A 21,659-nucleotide genomic window follows, 5' to 3' on the forward strand; every position below is an offset into this window, starting at 1 on the left:
CTGTGTTTAAAACGTCCAACCTGAGTGGCTTTTATGCATGATTTTTTCTTGATATCTAAAGAATTCTAATTTCTCTTTTTTAAGTTATATTTGAACATAATATAGTGGCACTTAAGGTTTATCTTTAGTGAAGGGGCTCAAATGGGGAGTTTACTGGTTACATTTATTTATTAACTAAAGAATATTCCAAGTCTATAGGAGCTGGACTCTTCGAAGTCATTGTACCATCCTGCCCATCGGTGCCTTTCTCTGGGGTCTTCTAACATTTAGTGTTTGCATTTTGTCAGTGACACATGTATATCCTGTTGAGCTCACCTGCACCCACACTTTAACTAGCCCCTACTAATCTGCTCTCCCCCCATTTTCTTTTTCCAGCTTTTGTTCCCCAATGTTCAAACCTTTCCCATCAAGTGTCTGAGTGGCTGGTCACACCTGCTAGTTGTCCGGCACAGCTGTGTTCCTCCAGGTCTAGGTCTCACTTCCTGACTAGACCGTTGACATCCATCCAAGTCATCCTACTTCTACCTCTTCCTCCTCCAGTCTCAGCCTGCATTTCAGAATGAGTGCTATTAGATATGCATTGTTGTGCAGCGTTACAGACAGATGCGTTTGAACACTTCTAACAGGGCTATTTTGCCAGGGGACCAGATGGCTGCTGGCCAAAGCACACCACCTTGTAGGAGACGAGGGGGTGTACTTACAGGGGAGATTTGAGAGCTGTGGCAAATTGCTCTGTGCTTCATTCACCAGTCCATGCTGTTGTGCATCAATACTGTACCCTCAGGCTGGTTTGCAAAGATTATGCCCTGTGGTAGTGTACACCCTATCATATGTATATCTATGTGTTAATTTTAATATATTTTTGTTGACTTCAGAGAGAAAGGGAGAGGGAGATAGAAACATCAATGATGAGAAAGAATACCTGATGGGTTACCTCCTGCATGCCCCCTATTGGCAATTGAGCCAGAAACCCTGGGCATGTGCCCTGACTGAAATTGAACTGTGACCTCCTGGTTTATAGTGGAATGTTCAACCACTGAGCGACACTGGCCCGACTTATGCATTAATTTTTAAAGTACTGACTCTTTCAACATAAACATACAATTTTGTTGAAAAGAAGGATCCCTGAGAGTAACTTGCCAGCATGATTGTCAAGTGTGTGCTTGCAAGGTTCATTGTTCCTGTGCTGGGACCTCCCCAGTCACAAAGCTGACTGGCAGCCATATCTGAGTTTCCATCAGCGTGGCTCTCACTGTTTTCTCCACCCTGGTTATTCCCTGAGACCTCACCCCATCCAATTTGCAGCCCTACCCAAGCTGTTTGTAGCCAATTTTCCATATGAGTGGCCTATCATGGCTCAGGCTTCAGACTTTGCTAGAATCTCAAACAAGCAACAGCTGGCATCGAACCTATCAATAAAAGGCCGAAGACTCTGTACTATCACCAGCCTGTTTGGCTTTACAGCTGGGTCTTGCCTGGGCACTTCCTAGCCCAAAACAAATAGCAGCCATCTGCAGATCCCTCTGTAGCTCCTGCTAGGCGGCCCCAGGCAGTGGCTGACTTTGCATCTCCTGGAGGCCCCAAAGCCAATGAATCTGGTGGACCGCTTCATATCATAACAGATTACAGCTCTGCACATCCACAAGCAACACACTCAAGGAGCTGACTCAGTGAGCACCAAAGCCCCACTGAAACAAGTCCTGTTCCATATGGGTGTCTCCTGCACAGAAGCTCTTCCATTTGGGATGCAGCTGGTCCTCACAGCCCATCAGCCTGGAAATCAATTCCTCCCAGTGATGCCAACAGCAGTCAATTCTCAACTACAACAAGACTGTGCACACAGCCCACACAGGAGCACACACAGAGTGCCCTGCTCAGGTGACTGGGGAGTCTGAACCGTGACTAGGCCCTACAGGAAACCTAATATACAAGTTCTCTCTACCGATTCCAGGAGACATAGTAGTTCTACCTAATACATAGAAACAAATACAGATACAGGGAAGCTGCCAAAATACAGAGACAATGAAACATGTCACAAATGAAAGAAATGGAAGTAAGCAAACTCCTGGAGACAGTGTTCAAAACAATGGTTCTAAGGTCACTCAAGGATCTTAATGAGAGGTTCAAGGGACTTAATGAGAGCTTCAAGGGAATTAATGAGAGATTCAAGGGACTTACTAAGATGTTCAAGGATCTTGGTGAGAATGCCAAAGACATAAAAATAGGACCAGTGAGAAATTAAGCATATACTAACTGAAATAAAGAATAATTTACAGGAATTCAACAGTAGAGTAGAGGATTCTGAGAATCAAATAAATGATTTGGAACATGAGGAAGCAAAAGACACCTAATAAGAAGAATAAAAGGGAAAAGAATAAAAAGGTATGGAGATAATGTAAGGAGCCTCTGGGACAACTTCCAGTGCACCAACATTCCCATTATGGGGGTTCTAGAAGGAGAAGAAAGAGAGAGCAAGATCTTGAAAACTTATTTGAATAAATAATGACAGAAAACTTCCCCCACATGGTAAAAGAAATCGTCTTACAAGTTCAGGAAACACAGTAAGTCCCAAACAAGATGAATCCAAAGAGGTCCACATCATAATTAAAGTGGCAACTGTTAAAGTAAAACAGAGGGTTTTAAAAGCAGCAAGAGAAAAACAATTAGTTACCTACAAGGGAGCACTCATATGACTGTCAGCTGATTTCTCAACAGAAACTTTGCAGGCCAGAAGGGAGTGGCAAGAAATAACGAAAGAGATGAATAGCAAGAACCTATAACCAAGATTACTCTACCCAGCAAAGCTATCATTTAAAATTGAACATCAGATAAACAGCTTCACAGACAAGAAGAAGCTAAAGGTATTCATCCCCACCAAGCCAGTATTACATGAAATGTTGAAGGGTATTCTTAAAGAAGAAGAAGAAGAGGCAGAAGAAAAAAAGAAAAAATATGAACAACAAAATGACAATAAATACGTATCTATCAGCAACTGAATTTAAAAATCAAAATAAATGAACAAGAAATCTTACGAACAAAATAAACTGATGAATAAAATAGCATCAGAGGCATGAAAACAGAACAGACTGACAAATCTCAGAGGAAAGGAGTGAGAGGGGTATGGGAAGATATTCAGGAAAAATCTTATATGCATATATGCATTACCTAAGGACACAGACAATAGGGTGGTGAAGGTCTGGCGTGGGGTGGGATCTGGGTGGATGGGGGCCCTGGAGAGCAAAGGGGGGCATCTGTAATGCTCTCAGCAATAAAGATTTTCCTAAAAAAAAGGATATTTAGATGTGCCCTGACTGTAATCAAACTGAGACCTCCTGGTGTCATAGGTAGATGCTAATAAGTATATTAAAACTACTTAATTATGATATATACATATATAAATAAAAATAAAATATGGTCTGTGTTTCATTTATTTCTTTTTAGGTGCTACAATAAACAGTAATCACAATAGAATTTAGCTATGTTATCCTAGTCTATTATATCATCCTATCTAATAAAAGGCTAATATGCAAATCGACCTAATGGCAGAAAGACCAAGCTATGATGCTGTGTCCCGCACTGACCACCAGGGGGCAAATGCTCAACACAGGAGCTGCCCTCTGGTGGTCAGTGGGCTACCACAGGGGGAGCAGCTCAGCCAGAAGCCTGGCTCACAGCTGGCGAGTGCAGGGGCAGTGGCAGTGGCAGGAGCCTGCCTTTGCAGCAAAGCTAAGGCTGTCCAGCTGCCCACAGGGAGCCCCAGACTGTGAGAGGGTGCAGGCCTGGCTCAGGCCTCTAGTAGTTCATAAAATATGACCTACAAAATTTCCTGTCTCCCACCAGAAACTGTTGCCTGTCATACCTTTTCGATTTGTTGTGTTTGTTCTGTGGCACTATTGAACACATGGCACCAGATACTGTCAGAGGCGGAGATTCAGGACATGACAAGGTATGTTCGGTTTTTGACACATCTTTATATATCGCTATAAACTGTATAATAAGAATCGTAGCTAATAACTTAGGTAGAGTTTTTAACAGAGTCCTCTTTCTGGTGTTGCCTTATCTTTACTTTTTCTCTCCTTTGCTTTGTATACATGTATACATGAACACATTATGGTATCTAGGGTTGTGAGGGAAAAGATAATAGAAAAGTTAGGACATTCTGGATTTCCCTTTTTTCAAGGGTTACTGCTGAGGATCATCTTTTGTTTTATAGAGTAACACTTTGTTAAAGGAAACTTCAAAAGCAACTAATTCTTCATATAATAATTTTTACGTTATCTCCATGAAAAGAATCTGTATCTTGAGCAAAGTACCAGTGGTAACTCTATATAAAACCAAAATCATTCATTTTCTGTTGCATGGGGCCTGCTCTTTTAGGACTCAGCTGAGCCACAGCACAGGGCAGAGGAGTCACTGAATGCGCAGACTGTCCACTGCTCCTGTCTGAGTCGCGCGTGATGATTTTGGACAGCGCTTTTTGGCATTATTGATTTTTGTTAGAAAAATACACGGGACATATCGTTGGCTGTGTCACCTTAGGTTGATATTTGCTTTGTAAGAGGGCATTGAAAAAGGAATCTTTCCTATTTTTCATTTCCAATTGTGCTTTTAACTTTGTAGACATACTGGAGACTTTGTTGATTATCTCTCCCACAGAAATAATCATTGGAACACTCCTTGGAGAAAGAAAATCCAAGATAGTCTCTGTTCTCCTAAGCCCTCTAAAGCAACAGTCACCAACCAGTGGCCCGCAGACCACTGGTGGTCCGTGAGGTCCAAAAGGTTGGCGACCGCTGCTCTAAAGAGCTCAATTTTTTCCTTCCCACTTTCTTTGTATTTGCAAAATGAAGGCTGGGAAGAGGCTTTCTAAGTAATTATGTTATAAAATCTAGGTCACATATTTTTATTTCATGAATGAAAAGGTACACACCTGTCCATTTCTTTATCTTTTTAAAAAAGTATATATTTTATGGATATTGCAAAGAGGAAGGGAAAGGGACAGAGAGTTAGAAACATCGACGAGAGAAAAACATCAACCAGCTGCCTCCTGCATGTCCCCTACTGGGGATCGAGCCTGCGACCAAGATATATGCCCTTGACTGGAAACTAACCAGAGAGGGATCCTTTAGTCCGCAGGCCGACTTCCATCCACTGAGCCAAACCAGTTAGGGCTGTCCAGTTGTTAACACTTTTGCTTTATTAATAACTTTCTCCAAGTAAGGGATTCTGACTTTTTTGTTTCTCACCTCCCCTCTTCCTCATTCCCTTGCAAAATCCCACATGTACAGTCCACATATCTTAAGTGTAGAGGTGTTTGCTAATGTCTCATCGTATGTTTAAAGACTATTATTAAACTTTTCCCAACTAGGAATCTGATTGTAGAGCTGTATCTATTGATTTCCAATCCAACGGCAGAACGTTCTGAGGGTCTGACTCAGATGGCAGTAAAACTGCTTGTATAATAAAATAATTGAATTGTTGGTTTAGTTCGAGTCAAGGTATTCTTTGAAACTATTGGGAATTTTGATAGGAATTTATAACTATTAAAATTTGAAAATTACTTTCTAAGTTTTCTAAGATTTAATAGAACCATTTTCTTTTCATCCTCACCCGAGGATATGCTTATTGATTTTAGAGGGGAGGGGGAAGAGATAGAGAGACAGAGACAGAGATGGAGAGAGAGAGAGAGACAGAGATGGAGAGAAGAGAGAGAGAGAGAGAGAGAGAGAGAGAGAGAGAGAGGAGGGGGAAGAGATAGAGAGACAGAGATGGAGAGAGAGAGAGAGAGAGGAGGGGGAAGAGAGAGAGAGAGAGACAGAGATAGAGAGAGACAGAGAGAGAGAGAGAGAGAGAGAGAGAGAGAGAGAGAGAGAATCATTTAGGTAAGAGAGCAACATTGATCGGTTGCCTCCCATATACACCCTGACTGGGGATTGAACCCACAACCTAGGTATATGGCCTGACTGGAATCAAACCCACAACCTTTCAGTGTATGGAATGCTGCTCCAGCCAACTGAGCCATAGCAGCCATGGCATGGAACCGGTTTTCAGGATAGAAAACCTTATATTACTCCTAGAATTTTTGCATACCTGAGGTCCAACGTTCAGCTAAGTCAGTGGGAGTTGATGGAACACCTGGAGGCCTTTGAGTTGATTGAATGAGCTATAATGTGTGCAACGTGCTCATCACTGTGCCTGGCTTGCACTCACTCTTGTGGTTTCAGTCTGCCTGACCCTGTTTTCTATGTCACTGTTATGTGTTTTCTTTAAAACAGTTCTTGTCCCATAAATTGTGCTGCATTTCTCTGAAACCTTGGCCCTGAAATTTGGAAGCAGAGAGTTTAAAATTTTAGTATCCAGTTAATATCTCATTGGCATAAGCTCATATAATCAACCGTTATTCAAATCTTGATTTGCATATTCATTAAATAAATTTATCAAGAATCTCTAAGTTATATGTAATGTGCTGTGTTCTCAGTTCAGGTAACTACATTTATAAATTTGTTTCCCATTTCGGTCACATTTTGTTTTGCATTATTTTAAATCTCATCATGCTTCTCACAAATGAAGGCTGTTAGACTTTTGGTAGGTTTTATAAGAGGAATTGATTTAGGTGAGTATGAAAAAATAACACCTGTAGGTGGGCTTTTTTTTTTCATTTTTTTTCGTTGACTTTAGGGAATTTGTAATATTTATTGGAGCTGGGTAGTTACTAAAAATGCTAACTGGTACTTTGTCCCCCCTCTATCATAAGTCCAAAGATTTCATTTACTTAAAAAATTAAATTTATTTTAAATCAAAATAAAATTTTTAGTTAACCAAAATAAAACGATTACTAGTTTAGAAAGTAATTAAAACACTTCTAGTTCATTGATTGACAACCTAGATGTTTAAATTTGTTCTGACATACCTGCATATCTGTTCTCTAAATGTCTTTCTTGCATGTGCTAGTTTAATGCTCCTTGCACAGAAAGCTATGCACAGGCTCTTTTTGTTAAAATATTTCCCAAATATGCAGCTTTATTTTGTTCATTTTTCTTTCCTCTAAATTACTTACTAGTTAATATTGTATCAAATCGTTTTGTAGGCAGCTAATTGGTGGGTTTAGGTGTTGTAATGTATGAACTACCAACTGGAGGGTCTCCGTTCACTGTGATGGGAAAGAGAACTCCCAAGCTGAGCTACTAGGTCAGACTTAACAAAATAAAACGAATGGTTACTTCAAAGGAACTGATCAAATTTCTGCAATTTGGCTGATGGAAAAAATAATTAAAAATGGAGATTGGCAAAATTATGTTGAAGTGGTTAATTTACATTTATAAGTACATAGGATGTAGACATAGACCTTTTATATTTCCTCATATTTTATGTGCCCAGAATGATTTTAAATTTCACAGGGAGTGTGTCATAATTTTTGTGTATTCCAAAGCACTTAGCATTGGCCGGGAGCTGCCACAGCCTATGACCCAGCTGTGTTCCCTGCTAGAGCCCTTTGGAATATGGGTCCTAGAGCTGTTAGGAATACAGGCTCAAGAGCCGTTTAGAATTTGGGGAAAAGAGCCTTTTTCGAATGTGGAGCAAATAGCAGTTTAGAATGTGGTGCAAACAGCAGTTTAGAATGTGGGGTGATGAGCCATTTGGAATGTGGGGCGAGTAGCCGTTGGCACTGCTTGGCGCAGAGCTGGTGGGCTCAGAGACGGTGGGCCCAGAGCCTGTGTGCATAGCGATGGACGGTGGACACAGCCTCAGGATGGACGTTACTGTACGAGAGCTCATGGAGCTCTTTCTGCAGAGCACGCTGGTGGCGGGGGTGAGTGCACCTGCCTCCCTGTCCCATTGCTGGTGCCCTGGCTCCTCTCCCGCCCCCCTGGGGTCTCCACAGACCCCACCCTCCTGGACCCTAGCAGTCCTGGGACTCAGGGGTCTTCACAGGTTTCCAAACTGGGGGCGGGGGTCCTGGCCTGAGAACCTGAGGGGTTTCCTACTCTGGAGCCCATGCACCAGGTGCAGGACCCCCTGGCGCTTCCAGCCCTGGACTGAGATGAGTTCACTGCTCCTGCCAGCGGGCTAGGCTGCGGGTCCAGGCTCTAGATGGTTTCGCTCAGTGGTTTAGATTGTTGGACTGCCGACCAAAGGGTCACAGGTTTGATTCCCCGTCAAGGGCATGTCCCTGGGTTGAAGGAGGTGATGTCGGCAGGTGGAGGAGAGGCTGCCCAGTGAGGATGAGGCCATGGGCCTGCGCTCACACCCGGCAGAAAGAGGAACCAGGTGGTCCTGTGTGGCCAGTGGGGATGAGATACAGGCTCTCCTGAGAAGTATTTCAGGTTATGAATGGTTTCCTCAAAATATAAGATTGTCATGGACCCAAACTTCTGACATAAGCGCTCTGATATTTTGCCATCTTCGCGTTAGATTTTATTTGCAGAATAAGATGCCATCCCTCCTGACCCTCCCCTCCCAGGCTTACCCGCTTTGTGTGACACATGGGTGGTGTGTGACTGCAATCCCTGGACAGTTGAGGGAGCTCCCACACTGGGAGGAGTGCTGTCTGGTGGGAAGTCAGTGTCCTCCTCGAGCTAGTGTGACAGCAGCAGTGGTGTGTGAGGAAAGAGCTGGGCTGCAGAGTGTGGCTGCACTTGCTGAGGAGCCTGCCCGCCCCCACAGGAACTTGGTGGCTGAGGGTTAATAATGTCAGTGAGGTGGGTCAACTGTGGGAGAGTGGGCCTAGGTCCCAGGGGGCGTGGCCTTGGGAGGTGGGTGCTCTCGGGGACCCCAGCGCTGCTCCCTGCCCGACCTCTGCAGCACCTTACCCTTGTGTGCCCTCAGGTGACCCGCCACCAGGAGACCCTGTTTAACTTGCAGAGGTTGGAGGTCCCAGACATGGCCCTGGAGGAGCTGGAGTCTCTCTCCAGCAACATGACCTGTCGCCTCAGGAGGCTCTTAATTGAGCAAGACAGTTACAGGGAGGTGTGTTTGCATTTGCGGGTGGCTCAACAGCCTGGGGGACAGTGGGGAGGGGCCTGGGTCTGGGGCCCTAGTTATGGCCGCGCTCCTCATCCTGACTTCCCCTCAAGCTTGCGCACTGTCTGTCCTCCTGGCCCATTTCCGAGGGGGCAGGGTGTGGGCACTTTCCCTGCAGGGCACAGTCCCCTGAGACAACTGTGTGAGCTCAGAGGTTGAGCTTGGGGAGCCTGCTCCATTCCCTCGGCCCTTCTTTCTCACTAAATATATCTTCGCTTCTTAAAAACTCCCCACTTTCTCCTGCCTCCCTCCTGGCTTTGCAGTCTTGGCTGCCATCTTCTCTTTTACTTTCTTCCGTCTTTTGGTCATTCTTCACCACGTTCTAGTGCGGGCACTGTGCCGGGCACAGGAGCTCGCCGGTGAGACCCCTCTGTCTGCCCTGCTGTAGCTGGTCGTGACCCTGACCCAGGAGTGGAACACCAGCAGCCGCCCCAGCGAGGACACGCAGCCCCTGGCCGTGGAGCTGGCGGACACCAAGGCCACACTGCGCGGCGTCAGGCAGGAGCTGTGAGTCCCCCAGTGACCCGGTCTTTCTGCTCTTGTGCCCTGTGTCACCCACGTTGCTCGCACATGTGGTTCACTGCCATGCGGTGCAGCAAACGGGGCAGCTCTCACAGTGCCCTGGGGTGATGGGGCTCTGCTGTGAGCTGGGTCCCTGTTGAGCCCTGGGCTAGCCCGCTCCCTCCCCTCCCCGGGCCTGCACAGCAGGGTTCTGCTGGGCCTGTAGGGTTCCGGCCAGTCCAGACCTGGCAGACTCAGAGCAGCAGCCTGCCGCTCAGCCTCGGGCCCAGTGTGGGTGCTCTTGGCTGGAGGGAGGATGTGTCTCTCCCATCCCGTCCGGTGGGCCTGCTCCCCCTTTCCTGCAGCTGGTGATGGCACCATGCCCACTTCCTGGGAAGCTGCCCCCTTCACCTCCCTGCCAGGGGGCCTCCCTGCCTCCCTGACTGTGGAGGGAGCAGTGGCTCTGGGGGCTCCTTCCCTGTCCGCACCCCCAGAGTAAAGCTCAGGTCTGTGGTGTAGTCTGAGCGCTGCAGTGACAACTTAAAGCTCACCTTGGACTCCAGAGCGTTATTGCAGCCCCACGTGCAGACGCCCTCCTCACTCCTAGAAGCCAGGACCCCCTCCTTCCCCGCTGTGGTCTCCCAGGTGGTGGGCTTTCCGGGTGCTTCTGAGGAGCCCTCACCAGGTGTTCTCATCGCCCGCAGGGAGGAGAAGACGAAGCAGCTGGCGGACGCCAGGCATCAGTTGTACCAGCTGGTGCTGGAGCTGCAGGAGGCCCGGCGCAATGTGAGCAGGAGGCCTATCATATGGGCCGGGGGTAGGGGGCTTCGACGCCCCAGTCACCGGGGCCCCAGGTCCAGGAACGTGACCTGGGACACCTCTCCCTCCCGCTCAAAGCAGCGCTGCCTGAGAGCCAGCTGTCCTGGGAGCTTCTGGGGGGTGACATGCTGCAGTGACAGCATGTGGGGCCCCCACACAGGGGCCTGCACATGGACCAGCTTGGCCGCCCCTGGCTTCTCCTAGGGCTGCAGGGACTTGGGCCTTTCCCCAGCCCCGAGAGTGCCCTGAGCCAGGTCCCCTGCCTTTGCCCACCTCCCAGAACATGGAGTTGGCAGCCAGCGCCCAGGCTGCCCGTGCCCCCCTCCCTGAGCTGGACTCCCTGAGGGAGAAGGCGAGGCACGTGGAGAGGCTGGAGATGGAAGCGATGGGCCTCAGGCAGAAGGAGAAAGACATAGACTTCTATGCAGCCCCATGGAAGTGAGCCCAGCAGGGTCAGGCAGCCCGCGGGCACTTGTTTCCTGGTAGAGGGGAGAGGGGCCGTGATGCCTCCCCAGTTGGCCCTCTCCCTGCACCCCAGACGGTCTGCCAGTCCCCTGGGCTCCCTCTGGTAGTGGAAGGAATAGGATTGGGATTGTGGCTGAAAGGCCCTGATTCTTCTAGGACTTTCCCTTCTCCTCCTTCATGCTATAGTGATGACTTTCTATTCACTGATCTTTTTCTTTAAGACTCCTTGTAATCTCTATGGCTAAATCTTACCAGGACTGTTTCCTCATCTATAAAACAGAGATAAATGTACTAGTCTGTGAGGTTTATACAATAAAAGAGGTAAAATACCTGGTATTTGGGCAAGTCCCATATGAAGCTCTCCGTGGTGTAGCCTACTCAGATCCCGAGGTTATGGGCCTGTTCAGGGTAGGGTGTCAGGGCTGAGGGGGGATGGAGACCAAGACCCAGGCAGGGTTACTGATGCTCTGACCATGCACCCAGCTGCCTCATGTGAGCAGTGGGTTCAGGACCCTCTCTTCCAGTCTTGTTTGCTCCTCCCACCTACTCAGGGAATGGTTGTTCCCGCAGGAATGTTGGTGGCTCACTGCTCTGCCCCCTGGGGAGAAGGCACCCTTGGTGCTGTGCCCAAGCAGCCCAGCCCAGGACGGGTTTGGGTGGGAGGCCAGCTCTCGGCTTTGTTCTGGAAATGGTCCCCTGGCCCTACTGGTGATGAAGGGCATCAATCTGCAGCACAGACAGGTGTGGGGCACGGGCACCCTCACTCACAGGTAGGAGGGTTGCGGAAGGTCATGTGCAAGCTTCCCCAGGCTGCCGCCTCCGCAGCCTCCTGCACACGGGGAACCTAAGGCAGGCCCACATCTCAGCCAACACTCTGCCCCGTGGATGGGGGTAGGTTTCAGGGCTCAGCCTCTGTCTCCGTGTCTTTTCCGGGTCTGTCCAAGCAGCCTCGCTCAGTCATGCAGACGCAGTGACTGAAGGCCTGTGTGGCGCCAAGCCCTGCGCCAGGAGCAGGGGATCTAACACAAAGCGAGACTCACTCCTGGCACTGGGGAGCTTCTGGGCTTTTGCAGGGTTTCCTGTGGGAACCCCTGTTCCGTGTTCTCAAGGTGCATGCCTCTGGATAACAGCAGCAACATTTTTAATATCCTATTTAATAAGAGCCTAATATGCAAATTGTCCCCTTGGATGGGAGTTCCACAGGGAGGCCAGGAGTCCGACTGCTTGCTATGACATGCGCTGACCACCAGGGGACGGCGTGGAACATTGCTGGCATTGGCAATGCGCTGCGACCTCTTGCTGGCTAACCTGGAGCTGGGGTGACAGGGATGGAAGTGCTGTAAGAATGCGAGCTCGTTCTCACTCCCCCTGCAACCCTCCCCCAGGATGCCAGGGCTCGCCCACCAGGGAAGCCCCTGAGCTCAGGTGCTGGGTGCCCAGGAGGAGCCCACCCTGCACCCGCACAACCTCTTTAAGGTGAGCCAGGCCATAGCAGCCGGGACCACAGGGGCCTGTGGGGCTCCTGGTGGGTTCGAGCAGGAGCTGGTCTGCAAGGCCGGCCAGGAGAGAGCGTGCTGCCCGCCGTGCTTCCGTGGGAAACCACTGGGTGGACCAGAGGCCTACACTGCTCTCCGGCCCACAGTGTCTGGCCTTGCTCACCACATCTCCGTATGGAGACTTGGGCACCATGACTCAGGTATGGGGGGGAGGGGGGTGCATAGGGGCCAGGGGCCCAGAGGTCAGCTGTGACCTGCCCTTCCACACCAGGCGCTCACACTTCGATCTCCAGCCAGGCCTAGGGACCAACCCAGCAGGAATTTCATGCACCGGGCCTCTAGTCAATTAATCATTTTGCTGTGAAACTAGTAATGCCTTACACTTTCCATTAGTAAATGAATTACAAGAGAAATAGAGAGGTCCATGGAGACCAGGCCACATAGAGGATGAGTCACACTGTTCTCCAAGGCCCGTGTGCCAGGGCCCAGGGAGCAGCGAAGACAGAGCTTGCACCCACATGCTTACATCACAGTGGTGCCAACAGCCCTGCAGGCTGTGCAGAGAGCCTCCCGTCAGCCCTGCTGGGCCAGGTTTCCTGTGTGCAGCTCGAGCCCCTGAGGGCAGGGGCAGGGCCTGTCTGACTGCATGCCTGGGCCTGGCACACACAAGTCACTTGGTAGTGACCTCACAGGCCAAGTAAAAACACATCTCAGCATGAAAAGACTTGCAACCTGGGGAGAAGGACGGAGGAATCAGAGGTGTTGTCTCCTTCGGACGGTGACAGTGTCGGGTGTGATGGGCAGCAGAGCAGAGAGCCAAACACGACTGTCACGTGGACACCCACCACTCTGGGCCCTCCTATGGGTGTAGGGGGAGCCACAGACGGCCCGGGTGGCCGTCCAGTGTTGCCACTGAGAAACATAAAAGGGGAGGGTGTCAGTGCCACAACCTGAGGAGACAGGCCTGGGCGCCCCTAGGCACAGCTGGGAAGTGGGGGTGCACCAGGGGATCCTTGACTTCCGTCTGCAAACGCTCATCCCACCTCTGCTGCCAGGGCCTGGGGTGGAGGACAGAGGCAGAGAGACAGTGCCTGGAAGGTCCCGCTGGTCCCATGCTTTGTCCTTGGCTGAAATTCCCACTTCCAGAGCGCAGACGTGCGGGTGCCTTGAGGGTCCTGAGCAGCTGAGGGCCAGCTGGGCCTGTCTCTGCCCCTCAGAGAGGGATAGGCACTGAGCTTCCTGGGCAGGTCTTGCTCCCAGAGGCGGCGGAGGCTCCGCAGGGGAGTCCCAGCTCTCACTCCACTTGCTGGGTGTGGAGCAAGCCTTGTCCCCATCCAGCACAGAAGAGGTGGTCGAGGCACCTCTGAGCCCCTCGTGCCCTGGCAGCGGGTGGCGTCGATAGGAACACGTTTCTAGTGAGCTTATAACGTGACGTTCTGTCCACAGATGGGGCCCCTGGATCCGATCTTGCAGGGAGGGGCAGGGCGGGTGGTGGTAAGGCAGGTAGGAGCTGGGTTTAAGATCGGGCCCCGGGGCAGGTGGTCTCACACTCTCTGCCTCCTCCAGGCCCAGCCTTTGCCACTTTAGGACTTGGGCACAGCTTCTCGGGGTCTGGTCTCTCACTTCTGCGGTGGTGGGGTGTGCAAAGCAGGTTTAGATGTTTCTGCTGCCTGATACATGGGGAAGGCTGACACCCCCAGAAAACTGAGGCCCATTGGAAGAATAGCTATAAATCATTTCGTTCCATGCTGTACTCTGCTTCTGGACACTTGTCCATCCTGCCTTTCCCCAGGTCCTTCAGGGCCCAACTCACATGGCACCTCTGACTCCCCCTCATGGTATGATTCAGCTGACAAGTGTCTTTGAACACTTCTGGGGGCCCATGAGAAGAGGAGTGGCATAGTCCTGCCCTGCAGGAATAGCCTTGCGGGGGGCGGGCTCACAGGCCAGTTCAGTGTTGCCTCATAGTGGGCACTCTGGGTGCCCAGCATCTGACTCAGTGGGTGGGATAGAGTGGAGTTGAAGTCCTCAGAGTGGGCAATTCCGGCTGGGTTTTGAAGGCTGAGTAGGAGTTGGTTGTAAGGATGACTGAGAGGCTGTGCTATGGGATCCTTCAGGGCCTGAGAATATGGTGAGACTGGTAAGTACTGGTGGGTAGACACAAGATGAGAATTCTGGGGGCAGTGGCCAAGCGGGGAGAGATGGGCCTCCTTCCTGTAGAAGCCCCTCCATGAGCTCTGGCTCACAGCTCTGATAGTGGTTGGGGCTCCTTACCCACGCGGGCTCCTTAAGGATAAGGTGCAAGGCTGCTGAGGGCAGTGAAGAAACAGGACTGGACCTCTCCTGCCTGAATACAAGCCCAGCTTCACACCTGGCTGGCTTTGTGACTTGGGGTTCATTCCTTAATTGACCCGTCAGCCTCTTCGTGTGTAAGAAGGGACTGTCCCTGCCTGCCTCTGGGGGCTGTTGTGAAGAGTGAATGTGGCAGAGACAGAGTGCACCTAGTGCAGGGCCAGGAACAGGCAGGAAGGGGGCTGCGAGGTTAAGCCAGAGTCACTGACCAAACCCTTCCAGCTGCCAGGCTTTGACCAGAACCGTGTCCACTGGTGGTAGGTGCATGGTTTCCCCTCTACCGAGAATCCGGGGTTCTGGCCCGTGCAGGGAAATGAACACGTGATGGATAAGCAGGAGCTACTGGCCCGCTCCCAGGTATTCGAACCCGTGAGTGGGGCAAGCCTTGGAAAACAGCCCGCCAAGAGAAATGGGCATGTCCCCGTGGATGCATGCTTGCAGACTCTGAGTGCATTCAGGGGAGACTCAGTCGCCCTGAGACTGAGTGGCGCTGGGAGGGCTTGTGGGGGTGGGGTGGGACCAGAGATGAGGGGGATGAGCTGAACAGCTCCCTGGTGTGTGCTGGGCACTGGGACAGGAGTGAGTGCAGTGGACGCCTCCCGTGAGGTTGCCTGTAGGGGCCCCACCATTGTGTTCCACCCCCAGCATGTGCCTGGCACACAGAGGCCATAGTACTGGTTTGCTTGTTGTGTCTTACAGACCCTCATTGCCGGGAAACTGCCCAGAGCTGTTGTTTCTCTAAGAGTAGGTGTGTGACATGTTCAAATAGGACCTGCTATTGAACAAAAGCTCCTCTGAATTTTGTTCCATGACCCAGATCAGTGGAGTGACTGAGAGAGGCCTAGACTCGGCCCTCAAAGCCAGGACAGACTCTCAGCCCCACCCCTTCCTTGTTTAAGAAAGTGGCTCAGCCACGTCCCACACCTGTCAGCAGGTGCACGCGTCCAACCACGGCGGCTGTACATGTCAGACACTCCCACAGTGTTCCCTTCCCGAATTTAAATAGTGTCTTGCTGCGGGGATTTTTCCATCTGGCCTGGCCTAATGGAGAAGGGCAGGGGCTCAAAAGTGGAGACAGAGCTTCCCGAGGCAGCAGGGTCATCCCTAGGTTGTTGGTTTGGGCCCAGTGACTGGAAGAACTGTTGTCATGATCAGGGGCCTTAACCTGATGGCTCTCATGTGTGTTCTTGCTGACCAGGTGCCGACTGGAGACGATTATTTTTCCATGGACACTGAGAGCCATCTCCAGGACCATTGGATTTGGTATTGGATTGATAAGCTATTCGAGCGGGAGGAGGAGAATGTGCAGCTGAAATCTAGGCTGCACCACCTACAATTGGTAGGACAAGCTGTGGTCACCACGTATAGCAGAGATGGGGGCAGTTTTAGGTTCATGTTGTGCCCGTCTCTGATGTTCAGCTACTGGGTCGGTGCTGCTGCCAACACAGTGACGCTCTGAGGGCGGAGAGTCGCTTGCTAAGCTCAGTGGCTTGAGTGGGCACCACTGAAGCCTCCAACACAGAGAGGGCCTGATGCTGTGTTGCTTTCCTGTGAGGATGGAGGGGTTGGGCCTCTGTTGCAAAAAAGGGTCTCCCTGGCGTTTATGATGTGGGTTGAGCTGTGATGTGAGTCCCTACGGCCTTTCCAAGGCATTAGGCCTGCTAAGGGGCCACACCATAGCACTTGCTCTAAAGTCCTGCGCTGTACGTCACTTTGTTCAGACACCCCTCAGAGACCTCGGGTGTCTTCATCCCCTAGGTCACTGGGTCAGCATACCTTTTAGTGGCTGTAAGTCTCACAGCTGGGCCATGTACTGGAGTCATTTCTGTGCAGCTGTGTTTTTGGAATTGAGCAGGGGCATGGAGGACCTTCATCCTGAGGGAATGAGGACAGATGCACGGGGGCCGGGGCTTTTCCAGAGCGTGCCCCAGTCCACATCCTCACCCCCCACCCCCACTTCCTGCACTAGGCCCGGGACACAGACCAGAAATGCCTTGAGGAGCTGCGGGAAGAGATCATGGCCCTCAAGACTGCACAAGGGCAGAGTGTGGAGGAGTCCGCCCACCTGCACTGGGAGCTGGAGCAGCTGTCAGAGGGTAAGCAGCAGCCCCTGGTGGCTGAGAGCCAGCCTGGCTGTGGATTCTCTCTTACCCAGGGAGCTGAGCCCTTGGCTCTGAAACTCATGTGTCAGCCCTTCCTCTACCCAAGTAAATAGGGTTTTATTGAAGGGCCATTTGGAACTGTGTCATTGCAATTCTCCCCAAGAACATGAAGGGCCTGGCCACCTTGAGTCAGGCCGCGAAATGCGAAGGAAGTGCTGCCAGTTTTCTCAGCTTCCATTCAGCCAGTGCCAGGAGCTTCCAGATGACAGCACGCTGATGCCCAGGGGGGTCTTCGATCTGTCGGGGGAGGAGTGGAAGCTCGGGATGCAGGAGGTGTCCCCAGTGGTCACTCGCCTCCATGATAGTTGTACCCGGGGCATGGTTTCCTCCGTTGATTTCATCATCGGACAGATGGGTATGGTCTGCTCTCCGTCTTCCTGGGCTGGGGCTGCTCAGTGGCTGCTGTTCAGGGGACCCAGGCCTCTTCCACTCCCTCTGGTGTTGGCCCCCTCCCAGCCCCCAGAGGAGGTGAGGGGGTGGCCAGGAAACGTGGGTGTGGTGGCTGGCAGTGCAGCAGGAGCCTCAGCACCCGGCAAACAACAAGCCAGTTCCTGTGTCCAATAATAGCACACGTGCACCTGAGAGTGCAGGTTAGGGTTTGCTTAGAGCTCTGCAGAGCCAGGAGGGCCTTAGGTTGGTTTGGGGAGGGGCTGCTTTTTCAATTCTGAGCAACATTCCTCAGCGTCATGGAAAGGCTGTTGAAAGCAGCTGGGTATTCCTTCTCTTCAAGGCGTCCCATCCACTCCAAACCTAAAATCAGTTCACTGAACTGCGAGTCTGTGTGAGAAGTTAGTTCTTTCCTTGGTTTGGTGTCTCCCCAGTCCTGGGAATCCAGGCTCTGGGAGTTCAGGTTCCTGGGGAGCACACTGCCCCCTGGTGGGACACAGAAGTGGTGCCAGCTGGCTGGGCCTGGCTCAGACCAGATGTGCTTGTTAGAGACCAAGGTGGCTGATGGGGTTGGAAAGCCTCCCTGATCCAGATGCTCAGTGCAGCTTGTGAGGCCTTTCACTGACTGACTTCTTCTTCGTGTTCCCAACTCCTACTGCTCAGCTGGCAGCTCACGAACAAAGCGTGAACATACTTTGTGTGGTTGGGGTGGTGGCTTCTTGAGTCAGAAAGGCCTGGTTTAAAGTCCTGGCTCCTATACGTGTTAGCCAGGTGACCTCTTCTGCACCTCAGTTTTCTTATCTGAAAAATGGGGGTAATGAAGCTGCCTCACAGGATTGCTATGGGTATCTTGTGAGAGGAGGCAGTGAAGCATTAGGCTGTGCCTGGCCCACGGGGCGCCAACAAAGGATCGCTGTTCTCCTCTCCCTTGTCTTATCCAAAGATACCCATTGCTCTGATTCTTGGGGTGCTCGTGAGCAGCCCTACTAGCAGTACAGTGTGATAAGGCTCCCAGAGCTGAGTGTGTGGCCTGGAGGGACAGGCGAGGGAACAACCCTGACCCCTCAGACAGTCATGTTTTCCTCCTGAACAAGCCCCGGGACTTTCCCAAAGTCACACACCTGCTGGCGGCAGGGAGGGGCCGCGAACTCCCATTCTTCTCAGGTCTGTGCTCCCTTTCTGTTCCGCATTGAAGCTGTTTAAAAGCAAAGGAGGACATTGCCTTTTTCTACCTTATGTTTTCATCCCACTTAGAATTTTAAAAGCAATTTGGATACACTGTCTCATTCTCTTTCAATGCAACTGTGAAAGTACAAAATGAAATCTCTGACTGAAGGACCTTACCCAGAGATGGCGAGTACTGGGCATATGCGCCCCATAGCCTCTTCCACCCACAGACATGCGGTCAATGATCGTGTCCCCGCTACACCCTCGGCTGAGCCACCTGGATTCCCACCACTCTGAGTCTGGCACAGAGAGCTCACTCTCTTTGCCATCTCCGTTAGTCTCTGAAATCCTTGGCTTGACGGTCAGGTTAAAATGTGGCAGAAAGTGGTGCCAGCAATTCCACTGTCTTGAACGTTTGCATTGGCTCCTCTCTACCATCACCTGCTTTCTTCTTAAGCTCTGCTTGCTCCCCTAACAAACCCAGCTGAGCCAGCAGAGGGGCCATAACCGCCCGAGGAACCCTCAGGTGCAGACAGCAACAGCGCCCTGGGAAAAAGGAAGGGCACCCAGCTGACCATCCCAGACCCTCAAGCCTAGGGCTCAGGGTAATGGCTTTCTCAGCGCCGGGGGCAGAGAGCAGAAGCTGAGGCCCCTGGAATATGGGCTCTGACTCCACTTTGCTCTTCAGCCTCCAGCTGCTTCCTGAAGCTGGACAAGGAGAAGCAGAGCCTCCATGACACCGTCCAGGGGCTGCGCCACGCCTCCCTGGCCCTGCAGGAGAGCAGCCTCCAGCGCCAGGAGCTGGAGAAGGAGAACCAGCAGCTCAGAAAGCAGGTACCCGTGGGTGGTGTCCAGAACATACAGGCATGAAAGTGGCCAGGGGGAGCACCCAGGTGTCGGTGAGCATGCACAGTTGGGGGACAGGCAAAGTCCAGTGCAGCCACTGTTATGGTAGGGGGACAGGAGGCCTCCTGGAGAGGCGTCACGAGGCAGCATGAGGAGTCCCTGCAGCAGTGAGACCGCACACGATGGACCTCTGTGTGCCTCGTTGCCCTCATCTGTGAAATGGGGTTAGTGATGCACCCACCAGTAGGTGTGGTGAGGATGGTGTGAGTTAGTGCAGGCAGAGGGTCCATCCCGTGGTGAATGCCTCATGGAAGGAGAGCAGCGCCCTGTTAGAAACCATCAGGCGGGCCCGGGAGAGAAGCAGCGATGGAAGACTCGCTCCCGTGTGGAGACCATGGATGGGCCGTTTCAGGGCTTGGCTGCTGGTGACAGGAGCGCAGTGCCCACTCTCTCCTTTCGGTCGAGAGGATGAGGAAGAGGAGATGGCTGGACTGCATTGCCTTTCTGGACAAACCAGGTCTTCCCAGTAGCACAGTAGAACAGACATCTGGGAGGACAGACAGGCTTACCAGCCAGGTTCATCCTACAGTTACCAGGACCCCATTCACATGGCAAGAAGGGCCCTGAGAAGCTAGTGACGGCCTCCCTGTGCTGCTCATTCTGGGTCAGAGGGCCTCAGTCCATGTAGCCAACACGGGTGACACAGCTGCGTCACGGGCTCTGAGCACACCTTGACGGGTGCCCGGATTCCGGGTGAGGAAGGCGCAAGGTCACTCTTGCTTGCTGACCACCTGGCAGGACTGGTGCTTTCAGGTGTCTGGGTGTCTGTCCCGACCGGCCCAGGGGTCCTGCCAGCGTCATTTGCTGAGGCTGCCCTGGCAATGGAAGGGACGTGGGCTGCAGACCGGAGACCTGGGTGCCGCTGGTCACAACTCTGCTGGAACTTCATCTCTGGGTGAGGCTGGGACCGCCCCTCCTCCTGTGCAGTGGTTTCTCCAGGCCCCTCGTGGGGCGTCCGAGGTTCCGTGACTCAGGCTTCTCGTCCTTTGAGGCTCCGTGCGCCTAGCAGCAGAGCAGCGGCCAAGCAGCGTGTCCTCTCCCTGGGGGCCCGGAGGAAGGCCCTCCTCGTACCGCGTCACTCTGTGCAGCGCAGCTCAGGGAAAGCCACCAGACAGCCTGGGTTTTAGATTCATGTGGGCGGGCACAGTGAATGCCTCTGTAAATGGCAGCTCAACCTCTGCCGACATAGAAAGGCTTGACCTTTAGAAAGATGAGAACCTCCAATGGGGCGGGTCCTCAGGGGTGAGCTGCAGAGGCCTGCGCTGTAGCCTCTGGCCCAGCTCCCCGCAGGGCTGAGAAATGATCTCTGATGCTTCTCCTGCCCTCGGCGTCGACTCTGGTCCCTCCTCCGCACACACAGGACAGGTGGTGGCTGCCGCCTCCCCACATGACTCCTTAGCCCTGTCTCTCGGGTCCCATCCCCACTTCCTCTCCTGATCAGTTCCCTGTAGGACCCCAGGGCAGTCCTGCCACAGCCCTCAGAGACCTGTCTTGGCTCTGAGCCCCTGGTGGGAGGGAGGGGCCACAGTTCCCAGACTAGCACTGTCCCTTGTTTGCTGCCAGGAGCCCTGCGAAGGCGGCCCTTCTGCTCTCCTCCCTGTCCTGCTCAGCCCGCTGGGGCCTGGCTGCATCATGGGTCCTCCCTAATGTTGGATCGATGGTGCATCTGGGCCATCAGCTAAAAACCACAGGGGACGTGGCCTGACATTGACCTCCCTGGAGCCAGGACAGGCCCATCTTGGACACGTCCAGACAACGTGGCCCTCTGGGAGGTGTCTGAGAAGAAGGGACCAGGGTCAGCCAGGACAGGCGGCTTGGAGTCCCAGGCCCCCAGTGCCAGCTCGGCTCTCCCACCACCCAGTGTCGCCCAGGATGTAGGCTCCCTTCGGTCTGTGTAAACCTTAGTTCCCGAAGTTCACGTCCTTCCCTGTAACTCATGACCTTTCTGTGGACCTTAGAGAGGGTGCGCCCCCCACCCTCACTTGGCACTGACATCCTCAGACTGCATTCCTCTTAGGAAGAGGGCAGCCCTTTGGGGCCTATCGTGGGAACACAAGCGCAGCACAGGGGCTGATGGCAGGCCCCTGGCACCCGTGTGCTCTGGGGACCTGGAGCCTCCACACAGGAGCCCGCGGCCCAAGCCTGGTGCTTTGAGGAAGACAGGAAACCATCTCCGCCCAGTGAGCTCTCAGAGTGGTTCTCAACCTTCCTAATGCCGTGACCCTTTAATACAGCTCCTCATGTTGTGGTGACCCCCAACCATAAAATCATGTTCATTGCTACTTCATAACTGTAGTTCTTCTACTGTTATGAATCGTAATGTAAATATCTGATATGCAGGATGTATTTTCATTGTGCGCGACCCACAGGTTGAGAACCACTG

The 21,659-nt window shown here is 52.1% G+C and overlaps 1 protein-coding gene across 1 annotated transcript in view; it reads left to right on the forward strand.

The window, feature by feature from the left end:
* Window positions 1-7,726: 7,726 nt before the first annotated feature.
* Window positions 7,727-21,659, forward strand: part of LOC132213911 (protein Daple-like) — a 142,232-nt gene continuing 128,299 nt past the window's right edge. Inside the window, 9 exon segments of the mRNA XM_059660791.1 lie at window positions 7,727-7,810; window positions 8,827-8,967; window positions 9,410-9,528; window positions 10,227-10,308; window positions 10,622-10,793; window positions 15,866-15,993; window positions 16,624-16,745; window positions 16,999-17,171; window positions 19,059-19,204. Of these exon segments, the coding sequence (XP_059516774.1) occupies window positions 7,727-7,810; window positions 8,827-8,967; window positions 9,410-9,528; window positions 10,227-10,308; window positions 10,622-10,793; window positions 15,866-15,993; window positions 16,624-16,745; window positions 16,999-17,171; window positions 19,059-19,204 (1,167 nt within the window).

Source organism: Myotis daubentonii, chromosome 12, assembly GCF_963259705.1.
Source record: "Myotis daubentonii chromosome 12, mMyoDau2.1, whole genome shotgun sequence".
Taxonomy (NCBI): domain Eukaryota; kingdom Metazoa; phylum Chordata; class Mammalia; order Chiroptera; family Vespertilionidae; genus Myotis; species Myotis daubentonii.